Raw genomic sequence first — 25,789 nt, 5'->3', positions numbered from 1 at the left:
TTCTAGGTAGCAGAAAAAATGTTTTTATTTTTTTTAATGTATTTGGTGATAAAAACTTCCTTTTAAATATACATATACAGTAGCCTAGGGTGACCACGAAATATCGATGTCGGAATTTTGTTTGTCTCAACCCCACAAAATGATCTCTAAATCTTGTTACCAAAAAAAAAGAAAAAAAAAAGGAAGTTCTAATGATGTGCTAAAAATTGCTAAACACATAAATATTATCAATAGTAATATTTGATGATTTTCCAGATATATTATCATCTTTATTCCCCCCCCCCCACCAAAAAAACGAAAAGGCTCCATAACGAAAACTGTGCTTCAGGCGGTCTTAGCTATAGAAAGGTTCAAATTTGGGGATGACATTGCACAGACCCTGTCGAAATATTGCTTGAAAATGATAGCTTAATGTCTAAGTCTCTATACCTAAGGTGAGCAAAACTGCCAACACTATAGCAACATTGTTTTTATTATTTTGGAAAATCAAGCTGGGCTTTGACAGCCTGTGAATTGTCAGGTGTTTTCGTATATTGAGCATATTTTTTTCGAGTTTTCTCCCGACATACCCCCCCTGACCCAAAGAAATTAAAGTTTTGCCAAATGTTTCACGGAAAATGTGATTCTAGAATGTATAGACTTTGAAAATAATATTACCAATAATACGAAATGAAAATATATAAAAAAAAGTATAAAATTTCAAATACTGCAGTGGAAAATAATTTTTTTTTTATTAATAATAACGAAGTGCGAATATTTCGGCTTTATGTCCGAAGGCACTTATCAACGGAAAAAAGAAACTAAACTAAACAAAACATACAGAAAAAAAACACAAACGAAAAAAATGGTACTCTGCCCGTCTTCTATATTTTCATTTTGTTTTATTTCTAAATCAAAGCAAAAAATTCACATAACTACTATAACAACCTGCGTAGAAGACTTCTATACAAGATCCATATGCAAAGGATTAAACACAGGAGAATTGAAAATATTCCACACGTTAAAAACACCATACAAAATTCATGTCGTTGAATTTAGATTCAGCTACATGAAACGTAGAAAAGAAAAAAAAATATCGCCCCTCCCCCAAAGAACAACAAACTCATGCACAAAAATTTTACGAAAAGTAAGTTACTAGCAATTCACAGAGTTACTTTATTGTGATACCTGCAAAGAGGACTCCCTCTATAAGACTTATATGAAACCCCACTAAGGAATGAAGAAGATATCGTTAAAAATATACTCTTTATAGATTTCAAACATAACCACTCGAAAAGATACTCTTATGTACCCCCCCCCTTCTTAAAATTTTGCCACGTATTTGCGGTTTATTTATGAAGGTTTGTAATAAAATTAGTGTTTTTCATGTTAATATTTATGTTTCTTCTCTATAACTTTTCGGCAGTTTCTAAATTAATAATAGAACTTAAAAAAACTTGTATTAAAAAATACAAGTGTACTAGTTACAAGCATATATAGGTCAATTAGTTTAAAATCAGCGTTTCATTTCGCTAGTAATGATGAGTAACTCCCAAAAATTCTTATTAATTGAGACATTTAGGTCAGCAAAAATGCGGGTAATGTCGTTGCTCTGAATTTAACACTAAATTGAATGGAAGATAATCTCCTATTAAACCCGCAGATATGAAGTTCAATAAATCATGCTTTTCAGTTAAATATATAATTTTCTCCTCTTGTTCGTATAGCTAATAGAATGGTTCTGAGGGTTCTCCCTCAGAACCATTAAAGAGAACCACACTCTAACTCACTCAGTTAAAGAGTGTGTTTTTCTCGTCAATTTCATTATTCACATGTTTGCCTTTTCTAGAGGCTGCTTAACCAGAGTTGCCACTTAACTTTGATTAAACTCAACACGGTAAGAAAGAAGAATTGCCTAATATTAAACAGAACTATCTTTGAAAGAATTTTGCGTATTGCCAAACGGTGCTGAAGTATGTGTGAGTTGGGAGCCTTTCATCCATGTTTCTAATCCATAGCTGAAAGGCTGTTCATTCTATCAGCCCATAGGCCGCGCATTATCAATGGAAGAGTCGCTTTCTGTGAAACTGCAATTGTGGCAATGAGCTTTAAACACTCACTATAGGCATTTTTTGTGAGTCGTTCAGTGAGCCTTTAATAACAAAAACTTGGGCTTATGTCATTCTGTAGCATATGCTGAAAAACCTGTACTGCTTTGCGTGATGCTGTGGAGCCATTATCTATGGAAGAGTGGCTTTCAGTGAAACCTCAATTGCGGCAATGGGCTTTAATCACTCCCTAAAGGCATTTTTCTGAGTCGTTCAGTGAGCCTTTAATAACAAAAACTTGGGCTTAGGTCATTCTGTAGCATATGCTGGAAAACCTGTACTGCTTTGTGTGATGCTGTGGAGCCATTATCTATGGAAGAGTGGCTTTCAGTGAAACCTCAATTGCGGCAATGGGCTTTAATCACTCCCTAAAGGCATTTTTTGTGAGTCGTTCAGTGAGCCTTTAATAACAAAAACTTGGGCTTATGTCATTCTGTAGCATATGCTGGAAAACCTGTACTGCTTTGCGTGATGCTGTGGAGCTATTATCTATGGAAGAGCGGCTTTCAGTGAAACCTCAATTGCGGCAATGGGCTTTAATCACTCCCTAAAGGCATTTTTTGTGAGTCGTTCAGTGAGCCTTTAATAACAAAAACTTGGGCTTAGGTCATTCTATGCTGGAAAACATGTACTGCTTTGCGTGATGCTGTGGAGCCATTATCTATGGAAGAGTGGCATTCAGTGAAACCTCAATTGCGGCAATGGGCTTTAATCACTCCCTAAAGGCATTTTTGGTGAGCTGTTCAGTGAGCTTTTAATAACAAAATTTGGGTTAGATCATTACATAGTATATGCTGGAAAATCCGTAATGCTTCGTATCATGCAATGGAGCCGGACTTAACTGCTTCACATAAAAAATATCAGGAATATTATCCACTTTTCTCATAATATTGAATGTCTTGCTGTTCTTAGAGAAACTTTTATCGAAACCTTCTTAGAATGGGAGCCCCGGCAGTTTTGCTGAATCATGTCTTGTGCAGTTACATATACAGTTTACTGCTTTAGGGCTGGCTGTCAATTTGCTATCATAACTGCTCGACAGATGCAGAAAAAACTTGTTTTTACTTTTTTTTAAATGCATTTGGAGATAAAAAAAACTTCTTTTTAAATATACTTGTAAAGTAGGGTGACCGCAAAATATCGATGTCGGAATTTCGTTTGTCTCGATCCCACAAAATTTCTTAAAAAACCTCTTTTTTAAGAGGTTTTTTAAGAAGTCTGTATCATCTGAATGCATCAAAAGCTATATAAACGTTTCTGTTACTCATAATTTTATTTGTAGGTCAATAAATAAAAGCATGGTTTCGACGTAGAAAGTCTTCCTTTAACAGTTACTCTTTACTAGGTTGTAGCTTTTGCTACAACCGTGGTAAAATAGATGACTCCGTGCTTTTAATGTCGGCCTCAAACTGTTCCGGTTTTTCTAGGTATCAGAAAAAAATTTATTTTTTTTTGTTTTTTTTAATGCGTTTGGAGTTAAAACTTCCCTTTAAATATACATATACAGTAGGGTGACCGCAAAATATCGATGTCGGAATTTTATTTGTCTCAATCCCACAAAACGATTCCCCTTTCCAGATATTGAGATGACCGAAATTTGAGCTTTATTAAGCGACGTCAGTCCGTATCGCTCGTCGCTCAAAGTTTGAAAAATCAAAATTTTTAGCCAAAAAGGTGACTATGCATTACTCCAGAAAGGTAAATAATAAAATCATGCTTAATATATCAGAAGAAAGCCAATGTTGTTCTTGAAACTTTATATTCAATTCATAAATGTTGTCAATTTAAGGAAGACAGAGTTACAACAGCCTTTAGTCCAAATAACGCGAACTGGTACCTTTAGGAGCCAGTTTGGAGTATTCTGAGGGTTTTACGGGTTTTGGCATAATCGATCTCGGAATTGACATTTTTTTTTTAGTAAAAAGCATTTTGAAACTCATTGTTCAAACATAATGAGCCTTTTGTTCGAATTTAATCTTTTGTTCTATGGGGATTACCTGAGTAGTTTACCAAAGAAAGTTCCGTCTGACAGGTAAAAAGGAAAAGGAAACACAGTATAAATGTTTAACCTGGTAGACAGCATCTTTCTGGAAATTGGGATCTTGGAGGAAACGAACGTCCCTTAATAAGCTGTAGAAGATCCAGGATCATTTGAAAGTAAGAGGATGAAAGTTTCATTTGCAAGGGGGGTTAAAGACATTTTAAATCTGAAATTGTCCATTTTGTTAGATCGATGTAATCTGACAGAAATGCCACGAGAATTTTAATAAGCTACTCTAGAAGCACTAAATCTTAACTTCTTGAGTACAAAGGCTCGAAAACCTTATTCATTACACTATAGAAGGCAAATGTTTGGAGAATAATATACTAACATTTTTTTGTTAAATAAATATTCCTGAAAAAGAGCCCCCGTTTATCATTTGGGACGGTAAACCTTTAACTGTGTGTTTAAAAAAATGAACAATTTGAGCGAATAGCTATTGCAATTTCTTATGGCGAAAAGGAACAGTTGCTGGGAGTTCCTGTAACAGCAAACAGCTCTGGAGAGGAGCAAGCCATTGCCGTATATGAATGTCTATATGAATGAGGTTTTTCCAACTCCGCCAAGACGATGTGCTTTGACGCTACAACATCCAAAACGAGAGGACTCAAAGGAGTGTGCGTCATTGGAGCAAATGATTGGAAGAGAGTTGTTATACCTAGCTTGTCGTCATCATATCTTGGAAATTCCGTTTAGAGGCGTAATCGACATAAAAATAGGAACAACTACTGGGCCTCATCGAGACACTTTTAAGAGATTCCCCACTCCGTGGGTCGAGATAAACAAAGGAAAATACGACACTGGTATCAGTGACAATCTAGTACCAAAGTAGCTAACTCTAGAAGTAATTGCAAATGTTGCTGCTGACCTTGAAACCAAATTAACTGGGAGCCACCCAGAGATAACTATAAGGAGCTATTGCAGTTGGCTCTGGTATTTATTGTATCTTTATACGGCAATGTTGTGGGTTTTAGAACTTTAGGAGCCATTCATCACGCTAGATGGATGGCAAAGGCTATTTATTGCTTTAAAATTTCATTTTTCGCCGTCAATTTAAGATATCTGAAGAAGAATAATGTGCAGTGCGTGCCATATCTGTTTTTCTAGTTAAAATTTATTGCAAAGCTTGGTTCAATGCTCCAAAAGCTCTTGCTGCACCAAAGTAAGATTTTGGTATTTTGCAGTCTGCTATACTATAAAGAATATGACAACGACATTGCAGAAATAGCCCTGGCCAGGTTTTTGAACCATTTGAATGCAGAGTTGGTGAGATTATCTTTTTTTGATCCCAACATCGAAGACGATGAAAAGTTGTTAATGGCTAATAAATTGCTCGGTAGCACCGATGAACCATCAGAGCACACTTGGGTTGTAAACCTAACCAAAGAAACGTTTACATTCTTTGACTGATTTAATATAAAAACAGATTTCCTAAGACAACATTCAAAAACCTGGCCTCAAAATAGTGTTAAATTAATAAACGACTTTAACAACCTTTTGACAAAAGATAAAGGCCAAAAGCAATATGTCCATCTAGTTGTAAGCAAATGCCGAGAATTACATTCTGGTGTTTCATAAGCTACATTAACAAAGGCTCTAGAATAGATAAAATAACAACGTAGAATTATCAGCTTATGATTGTACTACGTCTGTATCATTTTTGAGTCTGTTTTGTGTGCACTATACTCCTGACTTTTTTATTTTTAAATGAAAAATGTCACTAAAATTATCAGCATTACTTGTTTTTATTATATTTCTGCTTTAAACTAAAAAATATACAAAACATGCAAAATTATCACTTGATAACAAAATACATGAACTGCGCTCATAATGGTACCAGGTCATGTTTTTGGGGTTAAATAATGTTGTTACTCGGTCTGACTGAAAATTACAACAGTTATGTATAGAATATGGATTTTGAAGAATAGCATTGGCTTTCTTTTGAGGCATTATGTGGGTTTTTGTTATTTACCGTTCTGGAGTTATGGCTCGATATATCATCTTTTTGGCCAAAAAATTGAGTTTTTCAGACTTCGAGCGATGAGCGGCACGGGTTAACGTTATTTAATTAAACTCAAATTTCGGCTATCTCAATATATGGAAATGGGAATCGTTTTGTGGGGTTGAAACAAGTTAAAATTGCGAATTTTTGCCCCCCTCTATAAGATCTGGTCACCCTAATATACAGTTTAAAGTTAACATATACAGTTACTACTTCGAGACTGACTCTACAAATTGCTGTTGTAGATGATACGCTGCTGCTGTCCATCTGGCTGTCACTAGATATGCGATTCCCCCTCTTCATTTCTCCAGATCACCAGAAGCCAATAAATGACTGTTGCTTTTTTGAAAGTTACTTAGGAAGTGACAAACCAAAGACTTGAATAATAATAACAATAAAAAAATATGCACTGAATATAAGTTTGAATCTGATATAATTTTTATACATAATAATGTTATATACTGAGTATTAATATTGTATTTAAAAAATAAAATAAAAGATGACAAAAAGCTCTGCTACTGGAATTTTTTTTTTGTACATGGCTAAAAATGAAAGCATGGGTTGTTGCGGCGTAGAAAGGCTTCCTTTAATAATTACTCTTTACTAGCTTGTAGCTGCTGCTATAACCATGGTAAAATATGACATCACGGCCCCATGTATTTAATTTTATCTTTAAACCATTTTATTTTTGTAGGTGACAGAAACAAACATTTTAACCTTTTATTGCATTTGAAGATAAAACTTCCTTTTAAAAGTTAAAAAAAAGATGCATAGTTTATATTTAAAAATTAGGCTTGCAAAGTTCCATTCTTAGACTACAACTACCTCTCGTTCAAAGAATCAGTAGATATAGTTACATTTATGTGATGATTTTTCTAGCTAATTTTTATTGGAACCGGGTAGGAGCCTTAAATATGTTAATATTTAGTATTTCAGTTTTTTCTGTCTAATTTAGTTAACAATCCTATCTATAAATATTTCTTTTAGGTGATACCAAAGACTCAGTTAGAGAAAAGGCAAATACGCTTATTTTAAAGTGCATGGACAAGTGTGCTCCGCCACAGCAGATATTTGAACGACTTCTTCCTGGGTTCGGACACAAAAGTGCTAAAGTCCGAGAAGAAGTTCTTTTATTATTACAAACCACCCTAAATACGTAAGTCTTTTTTTTAACTGGACTTTTTTTTGGACTTTTTTAACATTTAACATTTCAATCATTCTTAGAGTTGGTTCATTTCTAGTTGGTTCAGTCGGTAAATTTGGATGAAATCATGGAACAATCTCTTAAAAACGCTTAACTAATAGACGGTTGATTTTGTTATTGCGTCCATTCTAATCGAAACTTTGGTTTTTACTGACTCGGACTGCACTTCACTTATACTTTTGTTATTGTTACAGTTTTGTTGAGAACTGTTGTCAAAATTTTGAGGTAGCCATTTTGTTCAGAATAATTCACAGGTCTGACAACTATGTCTTTGGGGATAATATGACCCTCCACAGTCCCTGGGGAACGGTCTTTAAGTTATAAAATCGTTTGATGCTCTCCTAACGGAGAGGATCAAACGGTGTTTAACGGTCGATTATTATTTTTCTGTCTTTGCACTGAAAACGGCTGAGTGGAGGTTTCGGTCGAAATATTTGCATTGCATTTTCGCTTTTTTACTGGCTGGAAATATCCTTGTTTTTTTCTCATCTTGTCAAAATGTAAGATACGACCTTCAGACGTGGCACGGATATTTAAAATTCTCAGGCTTACAAAACCTTTAAGATACATTGAGGGTGTCAAGAACCCCTAAACAAGTAAGGCCATTTTCTTCATGATATGCTCATGGTTTCTGTAGTTGCATCATGTGTTAGTTGTAGCCCATACACCTGTATGGGGAACTGGTAAGGGAGGAAAATTTGGCGCTTTAAATTGGGTATAGTGCAGAATTAAACGAAAAATTGCAGAATAACAGAATAAGCTTAATTCTAACTCAATAAAAATTTATTCCAGATAAACGTCTAATTGTATGTGACCGGAATTGTTTCAAAAATGATAATGTCTTTAAACTGTTTATAATTATTGTTAAGGGGTTAGAGCTAGGCTAGTATGCCGAAAATAGGCTAAAAAAAGTAAAAAAGAACGAGGAAAAAAAATTTATGCAGACATACATGTTGTCTGATTTTGGCAATCGTGATCCTTATTGTCCTCTTTCCAATGTAAATCACAAGGAAGGAAACATGAAATAAATTTAAGAATTAACGACACTTCTTGACTACTATGGTCCCTGCGTCGGCCCTGCAGCGTGATTCGATCTCTGGGTCCCGTATTACCAAGCTAAGGTCAAATCCACTGCGCCACCACAGGACACATGAAATATTTTTTTTTTTTTATTTAAGAATTAACGACGCTTCTTGACTACTAAGGTCCCTGCGTCGGCCCTGCAGTGCATTCCTGCAGCGTGATTCGATCTCTGGGTCCCGTATTACCAAGCTAAGGTCAAATCCACTGCGCCACCACAGGACCATGAAATAAATACAACTAGTAATATTAAATTTTAAAATTAGCGAAATTGCTTTGCTGGGTAAAGCTAGATGGCTCTGGTAGTTTCTTTTTTATTATTAAACTAGAGTTCGAGTTTTCTCTCTTATGAGTATCTAACACTATTGTCTCACTGTTTCTGGCGATGTCTTCTGCAAAAATCTTTTGAGAAATACTAAGATTCCTACAAGATTTTTATTCATTTTGATCTTCAAATAAACTGTTCATCAAAACGCTTTATCAATGTTTGCCATTTTGGAGTAAAATTGTCTGGGTCTCCCGTAGAGATGGGGAATTTCAAGGACCAATCATGCTTCTGTCGTATTTAATTTTATAAAAGGAAAATTTGTTTCCCAATAAAAGCCTGAATAGGTATGTTTGAGTACAGCAATCTATTTTTCAATGCTATTCCTATTCCTGTTCCACGCCTTGATGAAACGCTCTGTTCCGTTGACAGATGACTAGTCATGCTGTTTAAATTTTTTTTTTTTTTTATATATAAAAAAAAAGAAAAAAAAAAAAAAAAAGTCCACCGGTGCGCCACCGGCTATTCGCCGCTTAAAAGAAAATTGGCGTGGCGTCTGGGTTTAGTGTAAAAGGAAATTGAATAATACTTTTTTTTTTTTTTTTTTTTTTTTTTTTTTTTTTTTTTTTTTTTTTTTTTTTTTTTTTTAAATAAAAATTCTGTATCAGAAATTTTTCGGGTCAAAACATTTAGGATGTCGTTCCAATTTAGTCAAAATGATACGGAAAATGACAGTGTGGACTGCTTTTCTGGAAATCGTGCCGGAAAAGAGAAAATAAGTAATAAATAATAAGAGCCTTTTATGTTGTTTGAACGAAACAAGTAAATTTTCTAATTTATGCTTTTTTTTTTTTTTTTTTATACAGGTTTTGGCTCAGAAAAAAGTAGGCTTGATAAGGATAACTGATAAATTTGCAAAGATATGTTTTGAAAAAAATATATATATTTTTATTTATATTTTGTTGACACTGTAATTTATCAAAAATCAAACTGGTTGCAATTTGAGAGTTACTAGGAACCGTGTTCTGTACGCCTTATTCAACAGATCTTAAGTGAAGTCAGCGTCCTTGTTTTTGACCATAATCAGCAATTGTAGCATATTTTGAACAAAATCTATACTTATCGTGCTAAAAATTAGAAGAAAATTGGTCTTATTTCAAATAAAATTATAATTGTACTTTTATTTATTCTTGTGTTATTATATATTGCATTGTATTATTTCATGTTTGAAATTTACATAATAGTATTTATATTTATAAAATATCAGTTTATAATATTACACTATATTATATTTATATTGTTTATGCTTATAGTCATGTTTTATTTGTATATGTATACATTTAAATTTGTATATTGATAACATGAATTTGCGCTAGAAGTTGTATATAACCAGTAATGATGGTGTAGAAAAGGGTAACTAATGGGGGGGGGGGGGGTAAATCCGCGGTGTGGTACAAAGCCTAGAGTAAAATTTTGCTAATGTATAATAATAATAGTATATAATATAATAAAACATATATGAAATACGTATATTATAAAACTTATTATAAATGATAATTATTTATAATAAAGCAATACATATAGTAAAATACGTATATGTATACATATATAATCAAATAATAATATAGTAAATTACTTTATTTCAACCCTTTGTACAAGCATGAAATGCACTTTGAGGAGTACAAAGATACGAAAAATAAAACGAAAATGAAAGCATTATCTAGAAAAAAACTGACGAGAAAAATAAGATTTTAACTGCGTAGACAACACACTTAAGCTATACAGTTAAGCGGAAAGTGAACAATACGTTCGTGACGCTTACTGAGCATGTACGGAAGCTGGTCCATTTTCGAAGAAATATCAAAACGCTATATCGTCACATAAAATGGAAGATTTTTCAAACTTTCGGTACCTAGTATCTGCTGGAAATGTACCGGTTATTAGTCCAAAGCGGCAACTACAGAAAATATTTGCAGAAATGTCAAAACGCTATATCGTCACATAAAATGGAAGATTTCTCAAACTTTCGGTACCTAGTATCTGCTGGAAATGTACCGGTTACGAGTCCAAAGCGGCAACTACAGAAGATATTTGCATTTGCAAATATCATATTTGCAATTTGAGAAATGCATATTGCATTTCGGTGCCTAGTATTTGCTGGAAATGTACCGGTTACGAGTCCAAAGTGGCAACTATAGAAGATATTTGCAGAAATGGAAGAATAGAGATCGACTTTTCCTTTGCATAGATAGTGTCAGATAGTAAGCGGAATTAGGATTAATATTTTGTTGGTCTTTATTCTTGCTCCTTTAAAATGATTCTTACTCGTCTACTTGTGGCTTACCCCTATTCCCTTGCTGTTTTGAATCTTTAATATTCCAACGGGAGTTCATGCCAGCCAATCGTTGTATAACTTTGGAAATCATATTATGTATTTCGTTCTCAGTAAATATAATATGTAAAGGGAAAAAAGGAATTATAAAATAGGTTATTGTATCTCTCTCAGTTCAAGAGTAGATTTTCTTAACGTGGGCAAGTTTTTGAATATCACCTCTAAGAAAGAATATTTCCGTTTCAAAATACTTGTCGACTGTCTCGATTTCTATTATTTCTCTTTCGGAAGTATTATTCATCTTCTTTGTTTGCTTATTTTTTTAACATTTTTCTCTTTTTTTCTATTGTCCATTTTTTTTCTGTATTTTTGCGATTTTTTTTTACTGTATGCCATTTCAACGGATTTTTTGCAATAGTAGGAATGCTCATGTATTTGCAGATGTCTAATGTAAGTTTGTATATATTCTTTTTAATGTGTATTTTGTTTATATTTTTTATTTACATTTTTTATATTCCTTTTTCCTTTACAGACATTCCGCTGCTTCATTGTCGCTCAGTCGGCTAGTACCTTCTATAGTCAAATTACTCAGTGATCCGTCGGCACCAGTGAGGGACGTTGCATTTGCAACGCTTGTGGAAGTCTATCGGCACGTTGGTGATCGATTCAAACAAGATTTAGTGAATAAACAAAATGTACCACCATCAAAGTGAGTAGTTTTTATACCCCTATTTCTTTGTAGTTTGTAGGTGGTATTTCTTGGTGGTTGGGTAGGTCCGTCTTCTTGTTGTGCAAATAGCAGTGAAAGAAAATGAATCACGTAAATTACTGAAGAACTTCCAGAGAATCGTTTGATAGAGTAGACTTTATTCCTGTCTTAAGCACTAGAAATGACGACGTATCTGACACACAGGGGGAGGCGTTATTTTTTTTTCTACTAGTATGGCTCTTAATAGAACCATAATTGAGAAACTGGAATTATGGTGAACTTACTTGTTCTTTAATGTTTAATTGGGCTTTAGCCCAAACAAGCCGAGCATCCCTAACCCCAAGTGCCCTGTCTGACTGGTCTTTCTTGTGGGTTGACAAAAATAAAATAAAAAAGAATCAGATTAAAGTAACTTCCGTTTTAAAGCATACACAGTTTATGTTCTAAGATGATAAAAAAAAATATGAAAAGTTTATTTACTTTCAGATATTTTAACATGCCAAAGTACTGGGTAATCACCAAACAAAATACCTAAAAACAAATGTGTAATCACAAAACAAAATACCTAAAAACTAAACAACAACACGCTTAATTATATCGTCACATAAAATGGAAGATTTCTCAAACTTTCGGTACCTAGTAATGTTGAATGACATTACTGTAATGGATCTTACTAAATACTTCCTGTCTTCTTATTGTGCAAATACAAGTGAAAGAAAATGAATCACGTAAATTAGTGAAGAACTTCCAGAGAAGTGTTTGATAGAATAGACTTTATTCCTGTCTTAAGCACTGGAAATGTGGTGTGAGCTTACAGAGTCACACCATTGACACCTGTTCCAAGCCGAATAACCAGTGACACCAGGACTCGAACCCCTGACCTCAGGATTTTCAAGTCTGGAGCGCTAACCACTCGGCTAGGACGTTTAGAAAACATACTTTAGAAATTAACACCAGTTTAAAATCTCGAAGTCCCACTAATACTTCTAGTAAATAAGTATTAGCACTTATCCTTGGTTTGTAAGGTCCTATATATGAAAAGGTGCTAAAAAATAATCTCTTTATACTAGACTTAAATATTCTATTTTTAACTTTTAAATCTAAGAACTAGATGAAAGACTAGAGATTCTAAACAAAGTTAGAACAGACGACAATTTTGACAAGTGTCAAAACCACTACGAGAAGAATAAATCACCAAAAGCAATAAATAGCCCCTTAGGAGGGTCAATCTGCCTTATATTTTCATTTAAGTTCTTTTGTACGTTATTTTCTATCCATAATGCAAGATATGCTTAAAACTATAGTTACGATGTTACCAACAGAAACCTAACTAGTTTCAGTTAATGTCTCTCAGATCTATGAAGATTTACCTTCGTCTGAGAACTAAGAAACGATCTTCGCTATTCCTGAAAAAATTTCTCAACTCAAATGAAAAACAATTGAGGTTTTTTATTCTTAAAAATTGTTCTAACTATAGTTTAAACCATTCTAATGATCTAAAATTAATATAAAGACACCAGAGCTTAAAGATGGAGAGAGCAATTACCTCATTTTTGCATATTTTTAATATAATTAACCATATCATTCTAACGTTCTAACTATAATTAAAATAATTCTAATCACTTTAACGGTCATTCTAAAGATCTAAAATCAAAATAATGATACCAAGCCTTAAAGTATTCTGTATATGGGAAGAGCTATTACCTCATTTACACATGTTTTGACTATAGTTAACCATATCATTCTAACTATAGTTAGGCATATTAATGGTTAAGTTAGTTTTAGTTATATTTAGGTATACTTAGTTATAGTTAAGCATCCATATGCTTAAAACGATAAGATTGCTTTCTACGGGCGAGGGGTTTGAGACCAAACGGAATACAGGACGTCCTTGATTGGGATGCAAAGGGATTATAAGAAAATAATTAAAGGAAATTAATTATTAATGTGAATTTCCAAACTGTTGTAAATATATTATATAATATATTAGAATATATTATAAATATGTGAATATGTTAAATATGTGATATATTATAATTATATTATAAATACAATAGTCTAAGTATAATAGTATAGGAGCAATGAAGCGAACCTTTGAACAGACTGCGATGAAATAGGAGCAGATGCATTAACAGCTGGTGGCTTGGTGCGGGGTTTATTATAAATTTTTTTTTATTATTCATTATTATTTATATAATTTATTAAAAATGAATTTTATAATTTTTTTATTATAGGAAAAATAATACAATCACTATAGTGTTTTTCAATTCTTTTTCTGAGAGTTACTGCTACTCGTGTCTTACTCCTCTATACATTCTATTTCGCCCCAAGGCTCATGTTGTTTTAATTCTGATTGAATGTAATTCTAATTAGTAACTAGAATTCTTTTTTTTTTCTGATTTGCATGATTTTTTTTTACAAGAAGATTTTTTTTTTTACTGATTTGAGCTTCAAATTAAACGACATATAAATATTGATACAAGGTATAACATCTTTTCGTACCCTACTGCCCTATAATACATGAGATAGAACAATCAATAATAAATTATTATGACAGCCCTATGATTGATGATGTAGACAAATTAATATATAGCAATATATAGTTTATTGGGATACACAAGTATGGATAAAACTGACAAAATCTATTTGTACACTCCAGTCCTATAATAAATGAGATTGACTAGTTAAAATTTATCATCTGAGCTGTAGTTACCATGGACACACCACTTCCATGATCTCGTCCTATAATAGCGACGAAGACCATACTGCCTTTCCATCACAAACACCCAAAAATTCATTCTAATTTTTTCCCACTGTCTTGAGAAATTCCCTATTGTTTCTTCTTGTTTTTGGTGTTTGGCTGGATATAAGGGTAAGGATATTTAAAGGATATTTAAAATTTTAATATATTTAAAAATAATATATTTATTTAAAATAAAATATTTAAAATAAAATATTAAAATTTTAATATTTAAAATTCTAAGAAACCGTATCTAAATCTGCTTTGTCCAAGCTGTTTTATTTCTCTCCTGATTGAGTTATGCCCCTTTCAAAAAAGACGGTCTTGTAAGCAAGGTCTTATCGGTTGTAATTCTGCATTGCTCTGCACCTCATAAAGACTATTATGCATAAATTCTTATTCCAAGGGAATAAGATGGAAATTTCCTACATATTCCCAAATATGCGTGCCAATGATTCCTTTTACCATGAAAAATACAAATAGACGATAAACTATAAATAAATCTGTAGGAAATGGTATCATAAAACGTTTTTTTGCAAATTTCAACAAATCGACAATAGATTGGCTTCCTCTCTCCTCCAATACAGAAGCTTCCTCTCTCCTCCCCTCCCTCCTCTCAGGATTGGTCAGAAGAAACTTATTGGAAAACTACAAAAATGTTGGTCTAAAATTTGCTGCTTCAATGGATTTTCTAAATTGTTCTCATTTTTGAAAGTTCTTCTATTTGACTCTAGAGGGACACATTCGGGATATTATTTGAGAAAATAATGGAATTATTAGCTAGTTGGAAGAGATTAAACCCAGCGCCATCTATTATAGATGATCAATTAACATTTAGTGAACATAGCAAAATAGCCTGGGAAAACCATTAACTCAAAAGCAACAGTTGATTGGAGATACATGAAAAGATATTTTATCATTTAAAAGTTATTTCCAGAAGAGAAATACTTGCATTTTATACACTAGAAAACCCTTTTTTTATATTTAAGCCTGGCCTAGTCTTTTTTCATACATAACAAAAAAACAAACATGAAAACAAAGCCAAAAAAAAAACAACTTTGCCATCTATAGAAAGTAGAGAACCTTTTTAAAATTCTAACATCAACACAGACGTTGTTTTGACAACTTACAACTTACAGGCACAAATTGCGTTGTGATTTAAATCAATATCTCCTCGACATTTCTTGAAATTTTCACCTTATTACCTATAGCCTTAATATTAGTAATAGCAGCAGCATTAGTTGTAGTAGCAGTAATAAAAATAGAAGTAGTTAATAGTGGTTAGTTCAACATCCTTTTCGACATACCCTGTAAGTTTTAACTAATACTATATGTAAATATTACAAATTACATAACTTAAAGCACGTTCCCGTGGGGCTGTGGGGGGTCATGTCATTCTCAGAGGCACAATCATTGGTCTTTTCAAATGTACTGAACAAAATGGCTATCTCAAAACTTTTATCGAATATCTTTGGGAAAAAGGGGCGTGGGAGGGGGACTGGTTGCCCTCCAATCATTTTGACTCTTAAAAAGGGAACTTGAACTTTTTGTTTCCAATCGAATGAGTCCGTTCCGAAGTTTCTACTGTAAATTCTTCCATACGAAGTGCCTTAGCGAAAAAAAGAATAAAAAAATAAGTAACTAAAGAATACAGATAGCCCACTCCCCGCCATGATTGTCAGAATTTTTTTGTCATGACATTATAGTTTGTTGTCATGACATTATAGTTTGTTGTCAAGACCTAGGTAGGAAATAAGGGTAGCAGCTGGTTCCGTATTAAACCAGAAGTTCAGCAGAGTTGTTTTCTGTCCTCTTTTATATGGATCATTTTGATGGAATTTGTCTTAAGGATTTAAGCATCCTAGATGAAAGTGTGAGAAAATTGAATGAGCTTTTAGGGGTTTTGCGATTTCAGGGTGCTAAAAAGGTTTGAAAATTAATATTAAGAAGACTAAGTCACAAAGGCTAGGAATAAGTAATAAATAATAAGAATAATAAATTCGAAACTCTAAAGAACGGAATTTTGATACCAAAAGCATATAAAAAGAATTCCATTTTAATGTTGATTTTAAATATATAAGTTTCAGCAAGTTTAGTATTACCCATCAAAAACTACGAGCCTGAGAAAATTTGCCATATTTTAGAAAATAGGGGGAAACCCACCCTAAAAGTAATAGAATCTTAACGAAAATCGCACCATCAGATTCAGCGTATCAGAGAACCCTATTGTAGAAGTTTCAAGCTCCTATCTACAAAAATGTGGAATTTCGCATTTTTTTTTTTTGCCAGAAGACAGATCACGGATGCGTGTTTATTTTTATTTTTATTTTTTTTTCCAGGGGTGATCGCATCGAATCAGTGGTCCTAGAATATTGTGAGAGGGCTCATTCTAACGCAAAATAAAAGTTCTAGTTCCCTTTTTAAGTGACCAAAAATTGGAGGGCACCTAGGCCCCCTCCCACGCTCATTTTTTCCCCAAAGTCACCGGGTCAAAATTCTGAGATAGCCATTTTATTCACTATAGTCGAAAAACCTAATAACTATGTCTGGGGACGACGTAATCCCACACAGTCCCCGTGGGAGGGGCTGCAAGTTACAAAGTTTGACCGTTGTTTACATATACTAATGGCTATTGGGAAATGTACAGACGTTTTCAGTTTTTTTTTTGGTTTGGGAGGGGGAAGTTGAGGGGGGGGGTACGTGAGACGATCTTTCCATGGAGGAATTTGTCATGGGTGAAGAGAATTTCAATGAAGGGGGCGCATGACTTTCTAGCATTATTTAAAAAAAAACAATAAAAAATAAATATGGAAAAATTTTTCAACTGAAAGTAAGGAGCAGCATTAAAACTTAAAACGAATAGAAATTATCATACATATGAGGGATTCACCTCCTCGTAATACCTTGCTATTTACGCTAAAGTATTTTTAGTAATTTCAACTGTTTATTCTACGGCCTTTGTGATTCAGGGGTCATTCTTAAGGAATTGGGACAAAATTCAAGTTTTAGTGTAAAGAGCGAGGTATTGACGAGGGGGTGAACCCCCTCATATACGTAATAAAAACATACGAATATAGAAGTTTGTTACGTAAGTTAATTCGTAAGTTACGTATATTTTTTACTAATGAAAACGTTTGTAAAGAATTAAAAGTTCTAGTTGCCTTTTAAAGTAATCAAAAAATTGGAGGGCAACTAGGACTCCTCCCCCGCTCCTTTTTTTCTCAAAATCTTCCGATTAAAACTATGAGAAAGCCATTTAGCTAAAAAAAAAATAATATACAAATTTCGTTTTAATTCTTTATGTCCGGAGAGCCAAAATCAAAACATGCATTAATTCAAAAACGTTCAGAAATTAAATAAAAACAAGTTTTTTGACTGAAAGTAGGGAGTCACATTAAAACTTAAAACGAACAGAAATTACTCCGTATATGAAAGGGGCTTTTCCTCCTCAACGCCCCGCTCTTTACGCTAAAGTTTTTACTGTTTTAAAAAGTACAGTTAAGAGAAGTTATGACAGTGGTCAATTATGGTTCTGAAATATGGGGGCCCCGAAAAGTGGGTAAAGATTTGCTAGATGTTCTCCAGAGAAATTGCCTATGGATTGTTCTGGGTACCCGGCTGACGGACCGTATTTCAAACAGTAGGCTTTACAAAATATGCGGTCTAATCCCGCTTTCTAGGGCTATAATGAGAGAAACGTTGAGATGTCTAGGGTACGTTCTGCGGAGGAAAGTTGACAGATTGCTAAAGATTATCTTTTTCGGCCAACCGTCTTGGGCTAAACGGAAAGCAGGTCGTCCGTTGTTGGGGTGGGAGGATGTCGAAAGAAACATTTAAGGGAAATGGGAACTTCCTAGGAGGGTGTAAGAAGGGAGGCTTAGAATAGATTGGGATTAGAAAAGTGGAATTTTCCTGGTTCTCGATTGAAATTTTCTTCGGATCGTGTGATACCAGACTTGTGTAGAACATCTAATTTTTTGATTCGATGTTATGACATTGAAATTACATTTTGTTTCTAGTTTTCTAGTAAACAATTCTGGAAATGTTTATCCCGAATTCCTCATTTTTTTTGCTTTGGTGAATTATTTGTATCATATTGTTTTCTGAAATTTTGTGTGCGTCGATTCTTTGTATGGATCGACTCAAAGGCGACAAGACAGGAGAGGGTATGATTATTGACCCGGCTCAGAAACCCAAAGTAAAAACTGAAACTGTTGGCCAGGTTTAGCTGAATTCAGCCGGTCCTTCAAGTAATTAGGCTGATGATGAAATTCAGTAAAATAAAGGATTAAAATAAACGCCAGAAACATTTTTGTGCAATAGTAAGGGAGGTATCACCGTAAGTAAGGTGACACTATTGTCACCAATAGTAAGGGAAGTGTCGCAAAAACACAATGGTTGCAGAAACTTATGAGGGTGCTCATTACATCAGAAATTGAGATTTCAGTCCTTTTTTACAAGTCGAAAGCGATTGGAGACCAGCCAGCCACGGGGGGGGAGGTAGGTATTTTCTGGGGGCTAAGCCCCGGCCCCCTCAGAAAAAGAATCAGCGAAATCGCTTAAAATAGGGTTATTTGGCGTCTAGGAATCAAAGACCTTGTATTATTAGACTCCAATAATCGGTGAAAAATAAATAAAACCAAGGCCCGTTTAGGATACGAGATTTTACTAACATAGAAAATTTGCTAGCGCTAACTTGAGGCAATCGGAATTCGCCATAAAACTTTTCAGCCAATCAGAAAATGCTGTGAAAAATCTGATTGGCTCAAATTAGCGCTAGCTAAATTTCGATACTATTAAAATCTTTTTGTAATTTGGCCTTTAAGAACACTGAGATATATTAGCTTTCCCGTAGACGGCCAGTGCAGCTAGGGAAATAATGAAAACCAGATCTACGTTGCATGGGTAACGTGAGGTGTTGCGAGAGCAACACTTTGGTTTTGTTTCCTCGCTTCGATTAAACGCTGAAGTTGTTAATCTGTAAGGATCTTAAAATAAATACTAGGTACACCAACTCACAAAAGTTGCGAACCCCTCATTGCAACTAGCAAAACTTGCAAAGCCCTCATCGCTGAAGATGAATGTAGCCTAACAGCCAATTATTACTTACAAGTCCCCTACATGTCTTACCACTGGAACCAAATTAGTCTTACCATCAAATACACCGGAAACAAATAATAGGTACCCCAACTAGCAAAAGTTGCGAACCCCTCACTGCCGAAGATGATTATAAGCTAACAGCCGGCTGCTGCTTAAAACTCCCCTATATGTCTAACAATTGGTATCGGCCTATTTTTGGTTTCAGTGTGTATCTTACTACTGAAGTTGTCAACCCCTTTAAACTTTCAAACTGGCATATCTCATGAAGAAGTTTTTCTACCAAAAAATGGATGACATATGCTTTGATCAGCTCATCAAGAGCTATCGAGTGCCGTCGAAAAAAAAACTATTTGTCTTAGTTCAAAAGTTGACTTTTTTGTCGGAGGCCAAGTTTCTAACGTCATCACTTAGAAAGGACCAAAGGACAAACTCTAATTCCTTTAGCAATGAGAGAAATTTGGAAGTTTAAGAGGCATATCTGATACCATTTCTTTATCGGCCTATTTTTAGTTTCAGTGTGTACCTTACTACTGAAGTTATCAACCCCTTTCAACTTTCAAACTGATATATCTCATGAAGGAATTTTTCTACCAAAAAATGGATGGCATATACTTTGATCATCTCATCAAGAGCTATCGACTTCCGTCGAAAAAAAAAAATCTATCTTAGTTCAAAAGTTGACTTTTTTTTACCGTAGGCCAAGTTCCTAACGTCATCACTTAGAAAGGAGCAAAGGATAAACTCTAATTTCTTTAGCAATGAGAGAACTTTTAAGTTTTAAAAGGCACATCTCGTACCATTTCTCTACCGCAATCCCAAGTGCAAAAAAAACGTGATAAACTGATCTGAAATCACGAACAGAAATGGGTAAAAACAATAGATTTTTGGCCCTAGACAAGAGTTCTACGAAGCTTTCCAAAATTCAAAGTCATATTCATCAATCCGGCTTAAGGTCCACACTTTCCTTAAAAACCGCAGATGTTAGACTCTGGCCACTTTCTAGGAATAAGCTGTAATCGGAGTGCTTGAAAAAAAAAACGACAAAACCAAAGTGTAGTTCTCGCAACACAATTTGGAAGTAGTTTTCCTTAGAAGGTAATTACAATAAGTAGAACAGTGAAAATATCACGCGAAGAAAAGACGCACGGAGATTGCTTAAGGCAGTGTCTTTTGCTATCTAGCAATATAAGATTTTTGTAATATAAGAGGTTAACGGCACAAAAAGTTAAGAGCCAATGGACCTAATGGCCTAATTTAAAGTTTTCTTTAGTTATTTTCTTTGCTAGTTTCTTTCAGGATGAATGTAATTTCTACTTACCATTATTGTAAAAGGCATAAACACTACTTTTTTGATAAATGATTACTGTAATCTTTAATGTATTTTGCCAAAAAGTTGTGAAAAGTATATTTTAAAGTGTTTGGAGCTATTAATCTTGTGTGATTTATTTGGTAAACTCCTTGGGCCGAAATGCAATTCAAAATGTTTCGTGAGATCCGGTTATATTACAAACTTCAGTTCATACATTTGATTTATACATTTATATGCGGTAATTATTCCAAAAATTACATATTACTTCTTGAAACAGCTTAAGCAAAAGAAGATAGTTATTCATCTTTAATGTATACCCTACGCTGATTATAGTGCTTTACGGTGACACTCCTTTTGTTTTATCTTTATATATTTCCTGCGTTATTACTAAACATGCATTTCAGGCAGAAATCTTCAGTTTTTCCAAGAATCTTATTTTGACCCCCCCCCCTCTTGTGTGCAGGTATGTTCACCTGGGTAAGGAGGAGAGTTGAGAAATATATTTTCAAATATTACATTATAAAAGACTTGAATATTTTGTATGCTATTTCAGGGTATTTTGTATGCAGAAGGTCAAGAAGAGGGGAGGGGGCATTTTAGGTAACAACTTTCAATTTTTCCAAGGGGATATTGACTAATTCTCCCCTCCTCTTTTTGAGAATGATGCTTATTTGAATAAGGAGGGGGTTTATTATCAATTGTTTATTGAGGGATCAATAACTAAGGGATTTATTATCAAGTATTCATATTATATATGACTTGGCATTTGATATTCGTAATTTGACTTTTTTTTGTGTGCAGAAGGTCAAAAAGGGGTGGATGAGGGTCAGTTGAAGAAGAATAGAAAAAAAGTGCAAATATTATTTTAATATATCATATTACTTTAGACTTTTGATATACTTCAAAAGTATACTTAAAAAGTATATTTGAAAGTATACACTTAATATTTAATTTATATTTTTAATATATTTAATATATTCATGGTTGTTTATATTCAAGATAGCTCACTAGAGTCAACATGGCAACAGTCTAAAAAAAGACCAAAAACGTACAAAAATATTGAATCTATAAGATTGAAAATCCTCCTTTAGAAGATCATTTCTAAGGAACTCAAACACACCTTGGGCGAATTTTAGGTTAAATTCCTCCCCATCCCCCACCGTCCTATAGTATTCTTTTTTTTATCATATATTTTTTTCTTTATAGGCTTCCGGCGTTATTGTCAAAATTTGATGAATTGGTTCAAAATCAACAAATGCTTCCCACTGCCATGCGTATTGACGGTAAGTTCAATAAACCAAATCTTTGTCGATTGGTCCCACCATGGGGCTTGTGGTATAATTTTATTCTTTTCATGAACACATTTGAAAAGTATTCAGGTCAGGCTTAGGGCCCTTTTTACTTCGTCCACATGGCTAGGAGTACTGGTTTTTAATCATGAAAATTTTGCACACCAATTGAATATCCAAGAAAAGAGATGGCCATGATTTTGATTATTTACATGTGATATGGAATATTACGAGAAAATCTTGAGCGCGTATCAGGACTGCCACTGGGAATTGGACAACATCCTAAAATTGAGTTTTGTTGACATGTCTTTTTCCATTATTAGGTGATTTTGATCCATTTTTTGGAAAAAGAAGATCGGACTTTGGCATTCACAACCTGCTAAATAAATTTTTATATCCAAAACTTCATTTGTAGAGTGTTCTTAGAGCCAGCAAAGTGGGAAGAACAAAATGGTAACTCTTATTCTGTATCAACAAAATTATAATTAGGCGACTTTTATTTGTTTTGAAAATCTATACCTTCATCATCCCCTGCCTAAGCCAAAAAATCTAAAATTTTGGAAATCGCGAGGAGTAGAGCCACATAATTAGGTTCATATTATGGAGAGGGGGGGGGCTACAATGTGTACTATAATTGCAGCCAGTGTAACAAAGATTATTGGTTCTCCTTTTCTTAGGTTAGTATTTCTGTTTTGGTTACATTAGGTCAGACTAGGCTTGGTAAGCTTGTTCAAGAGACGAGGGCTTTATACAAAAAAAAATGATTATAAATAACTGTAGATTAGAGCCAAGACGAGGAATCTTTCCATCGATTGAATGTCATGTTTTATTTTCATTTGAATGTAGTCAGGTGTAACGGCAAATCTAAGTATCCGACAGCAAATTGGACTTAAGACCTTTTTTTGTATTTTCATTGAAAAATCCCTTTTTTCTTTTTTTGAAAAAAATAATAAAAAACTAAATTGCCCCCTTCAAAAATGCATTTTCCCCCTCCCCCACCCTTGATTTATGCGAATTGATGTCCTGCTAATGTAATTTATCATTTTGACTGGGATTCCTTACTTTGACTTGACCGGCCTCGGTCTTGGGATGTAATGTGTACCTACAGTCAATCGTAAAGGATGCTGGTGAAGGTATAGAGATACTGACTGAACTGGAAGTACAAAAGCCAAGGAGTTTTTGGAAAATGTATTTTTTTTTCATTGAAGAATACCTTTTTTCTATTTGGTTTTAAAAAATTGAAAAAAAAAAAAAAAAAAAAAAACTGCCCCTCCTATAGATTTTGAAAATTTTTCCCACTTTCCTAATTTTCCTGAATTGACACCACTGCTAATGTAATTTACTATTTTGACTGGATTCTTTTACTTTTACTGCACGGGCCTCAGTCATGAAGTGTAATGTTTAATCATAATTGGGAAGGGTGCTGCCTAAGATGTACAGATACTGACTTAGGACTGTAAGCACAAAAGGAGCGGCCAGAGGCACAGTTTTGTGTACACCTTTGACAACATCTATACAATCCCTTGTTTCTCCGCATATGCTAGACCAATGCTAATATTTGCAAGGTGTGTGAAGTGCAAATTTGCATTTATGGATTTGCTTCGTCAGAAAATTTACATTCCTGTAAATGCCTTTTTTCAGTAGCCATCTAATTAGATGGATTATCACTAATTTGTACGAGCTTATGCTGTTTGCCTTTCTGTGCTCATCTATTTACTTTCTTACTTGCAAAAATGTATTTTTATGAGTGGTTCAAATATCAAGGGATCTTTGTAGGAAAAACTTCTTAAAAAAATTCATTTTAAGGGTACTTTGGTGTCATATTTCTATACAAGTTCCTCTCTTTCTAGAGAGAATAAATACAAATATAACCTATTAATAGTGCCACAGATAGCCAAGCACTGGGGAGTTATACACTGCTGCTATTAGGCTCGTGAACATGAAAAGAAGAAGAAACTAACAATCTGGCAGACGAAAAGAAAAAAGATTTTTTTTTATAATGGATACGTGTTTTCTTTTTTGCTTGTTTTTTTCTAGGTATGATCACATCGCACATCAAAGTAAGGGGTCATAAAATGTCAGAATAGAATTTATTTGGTATTCGAACGGAAATTAAAGCGCTACTGTCTTTTTAAAGTAAAAACAAAGAAATCGTGCGGCAGGAAAACACCAATTTTTGCCATGTTGTGCCGCAAAATGAAATATTTGGCCAAAATACTATTTAGTAGGAATACTAATGGTACCAATCGGTTTGGAATTATTGACATGGTATATATATAGACTACAAATTTCAAATCTTATTACAGTAGAGTGCAAATTTCTACCATTGTATGCTGCTATTGTTTAGGTCAGAACAGAGCCAAAAAATATCAAGTCAAAATCTGAAATAACCATTTGGCTTTGATCTATTGAAAATATATTTAAATATCCTCCCAATTTTAGATGTCATTCTCCCACATGATACTGCATTTGTGCCTAAGCATAAAAACAATTCATACAAAATGAAAGGCTAGTATATAGAATGTGTATACAGTATTACTAGCAGCTATAAGTTTTTGTATTACTGTACACCAGCTATTGGGGTGTTTCATCGGGTATTATAAGTATAAACGTTTGTGCCAAATTTTCCATATTTTTTGAAAGGTTTTCCGATCAATGTAGAAAGGCGATTAAACATCTAGGATCCTCACTTTTGGAATAATATATTTTGATTAAATATGTAGTATGAATATGAAGGAGAGAATTGGCCCCTTAATACCTCAGAGCTATTTTTAATAACAATTATTTTCATGCGGAGTAAAAATTAAATTTATACGATACTATTTGTTGGCTTGGATAGCTCAGAATAGGTATGGAGCAGTTCCTCGGGATTAATATGGAGCACGCTCAAAATTGCAGGGCACCGTTGGCTAGTTTTATGTAAATCTGTTATTTTAGTAAGATGTTCATTCATTATCTTTTATTACTTTCTGTATTGCAATGAAATGTTGGCATTTTTGTACAACGAGCAAAAATGAAACGAAAATAGCTTTTGGCAAATTGAAGTTTTGAGTGACACTAAAACTCAGAACAATCGGAAATTATCCTGTATATAAGGAGCTTGTATATATAACCCTCTTGTCTTTACGCTAAAGTTTGACTTTTTCCACCAATTCTTTAAGAATAATACTGAAATAGAAGAACATTGTGATGACAAGTTCATTTGTTTTTGTATAATGCTTTGAGGATGGAACAGTTTTTTTTTCTTTGCTTGAGACAACCAAACTTATTGCAAGCTTTGAAAGACATTTGGTGATGAAATTCCGGCAATCATTAAATCCCTTGGAAATGGAATTCGAACTGTGCAGAGACTGCTTTCGAAGTTTTAGTGGCATTCTGGTAGTTTTTATTGACTTACCGCTACATAATAAGGGTATGCTTCTGTGAAGTGTAGGTTCATTTGTATTCGTATCAGCTCTCCAATTGCAGTTTTTGTCCATGATAATCTTTAGTGTATTGTTGCGGCCAGAAATGTGAGTCATTTCATGGCGTCTTTTGACCTTTTCTAACGAAACTTAGTCTTAGCAACAAATATTGTCGGGTGCGTCTTTAGAAATTCCTCTCTTGCAAAGTTTTATCTGTCAAAGTTTTC

General features: G+C 33.9%; 1 protein-coding gene across 1 annotated transcript in view; it reads left to right on the top strand.

Annotated features, from left to right (window-relative positions):
• Nucleotides 1-25,789, top strand: part of LOC136031837 (CLIP-associating protein 1-like) — a gene marked incomplete in the record, with an annotated part of 169,070 nt that overhangs the window by 20,559 nt on the left and 122,722 nt on the right. Inside the window, 3 exon segments of the mRNA XM_065711673.1 lie at nucleotides 7,118-7,286; nucleotides 11,544-11,720; nucleotides 22,076-22,152. Of these exon segments, the coding sequence (XP_065567745.1) occupies nucleotides 7,118-7,286; nucleotides 11,544-11,720; nucleotides 22,076-22,152 (423 nt within the window).

The sequence above is a fragment of the Artemia franciscana genome, chromosome 10 (assembly GCF_032884065.1).
Source record: "Artemia franciscana chromosome 10, ASM3288406v1, whole genome shotgun sequence".
NCBI lineage: Eukaryota > Metazoa > Arthropoda > Branchiopoda > Anostraca > Artemiidae > Artemia > Artemia franciscana.
The sequence above is the reverse complement of the archived record's forward strand: the minus strand, read 5'-3'. Positions and strand labels throughout refer to the sequence as shown.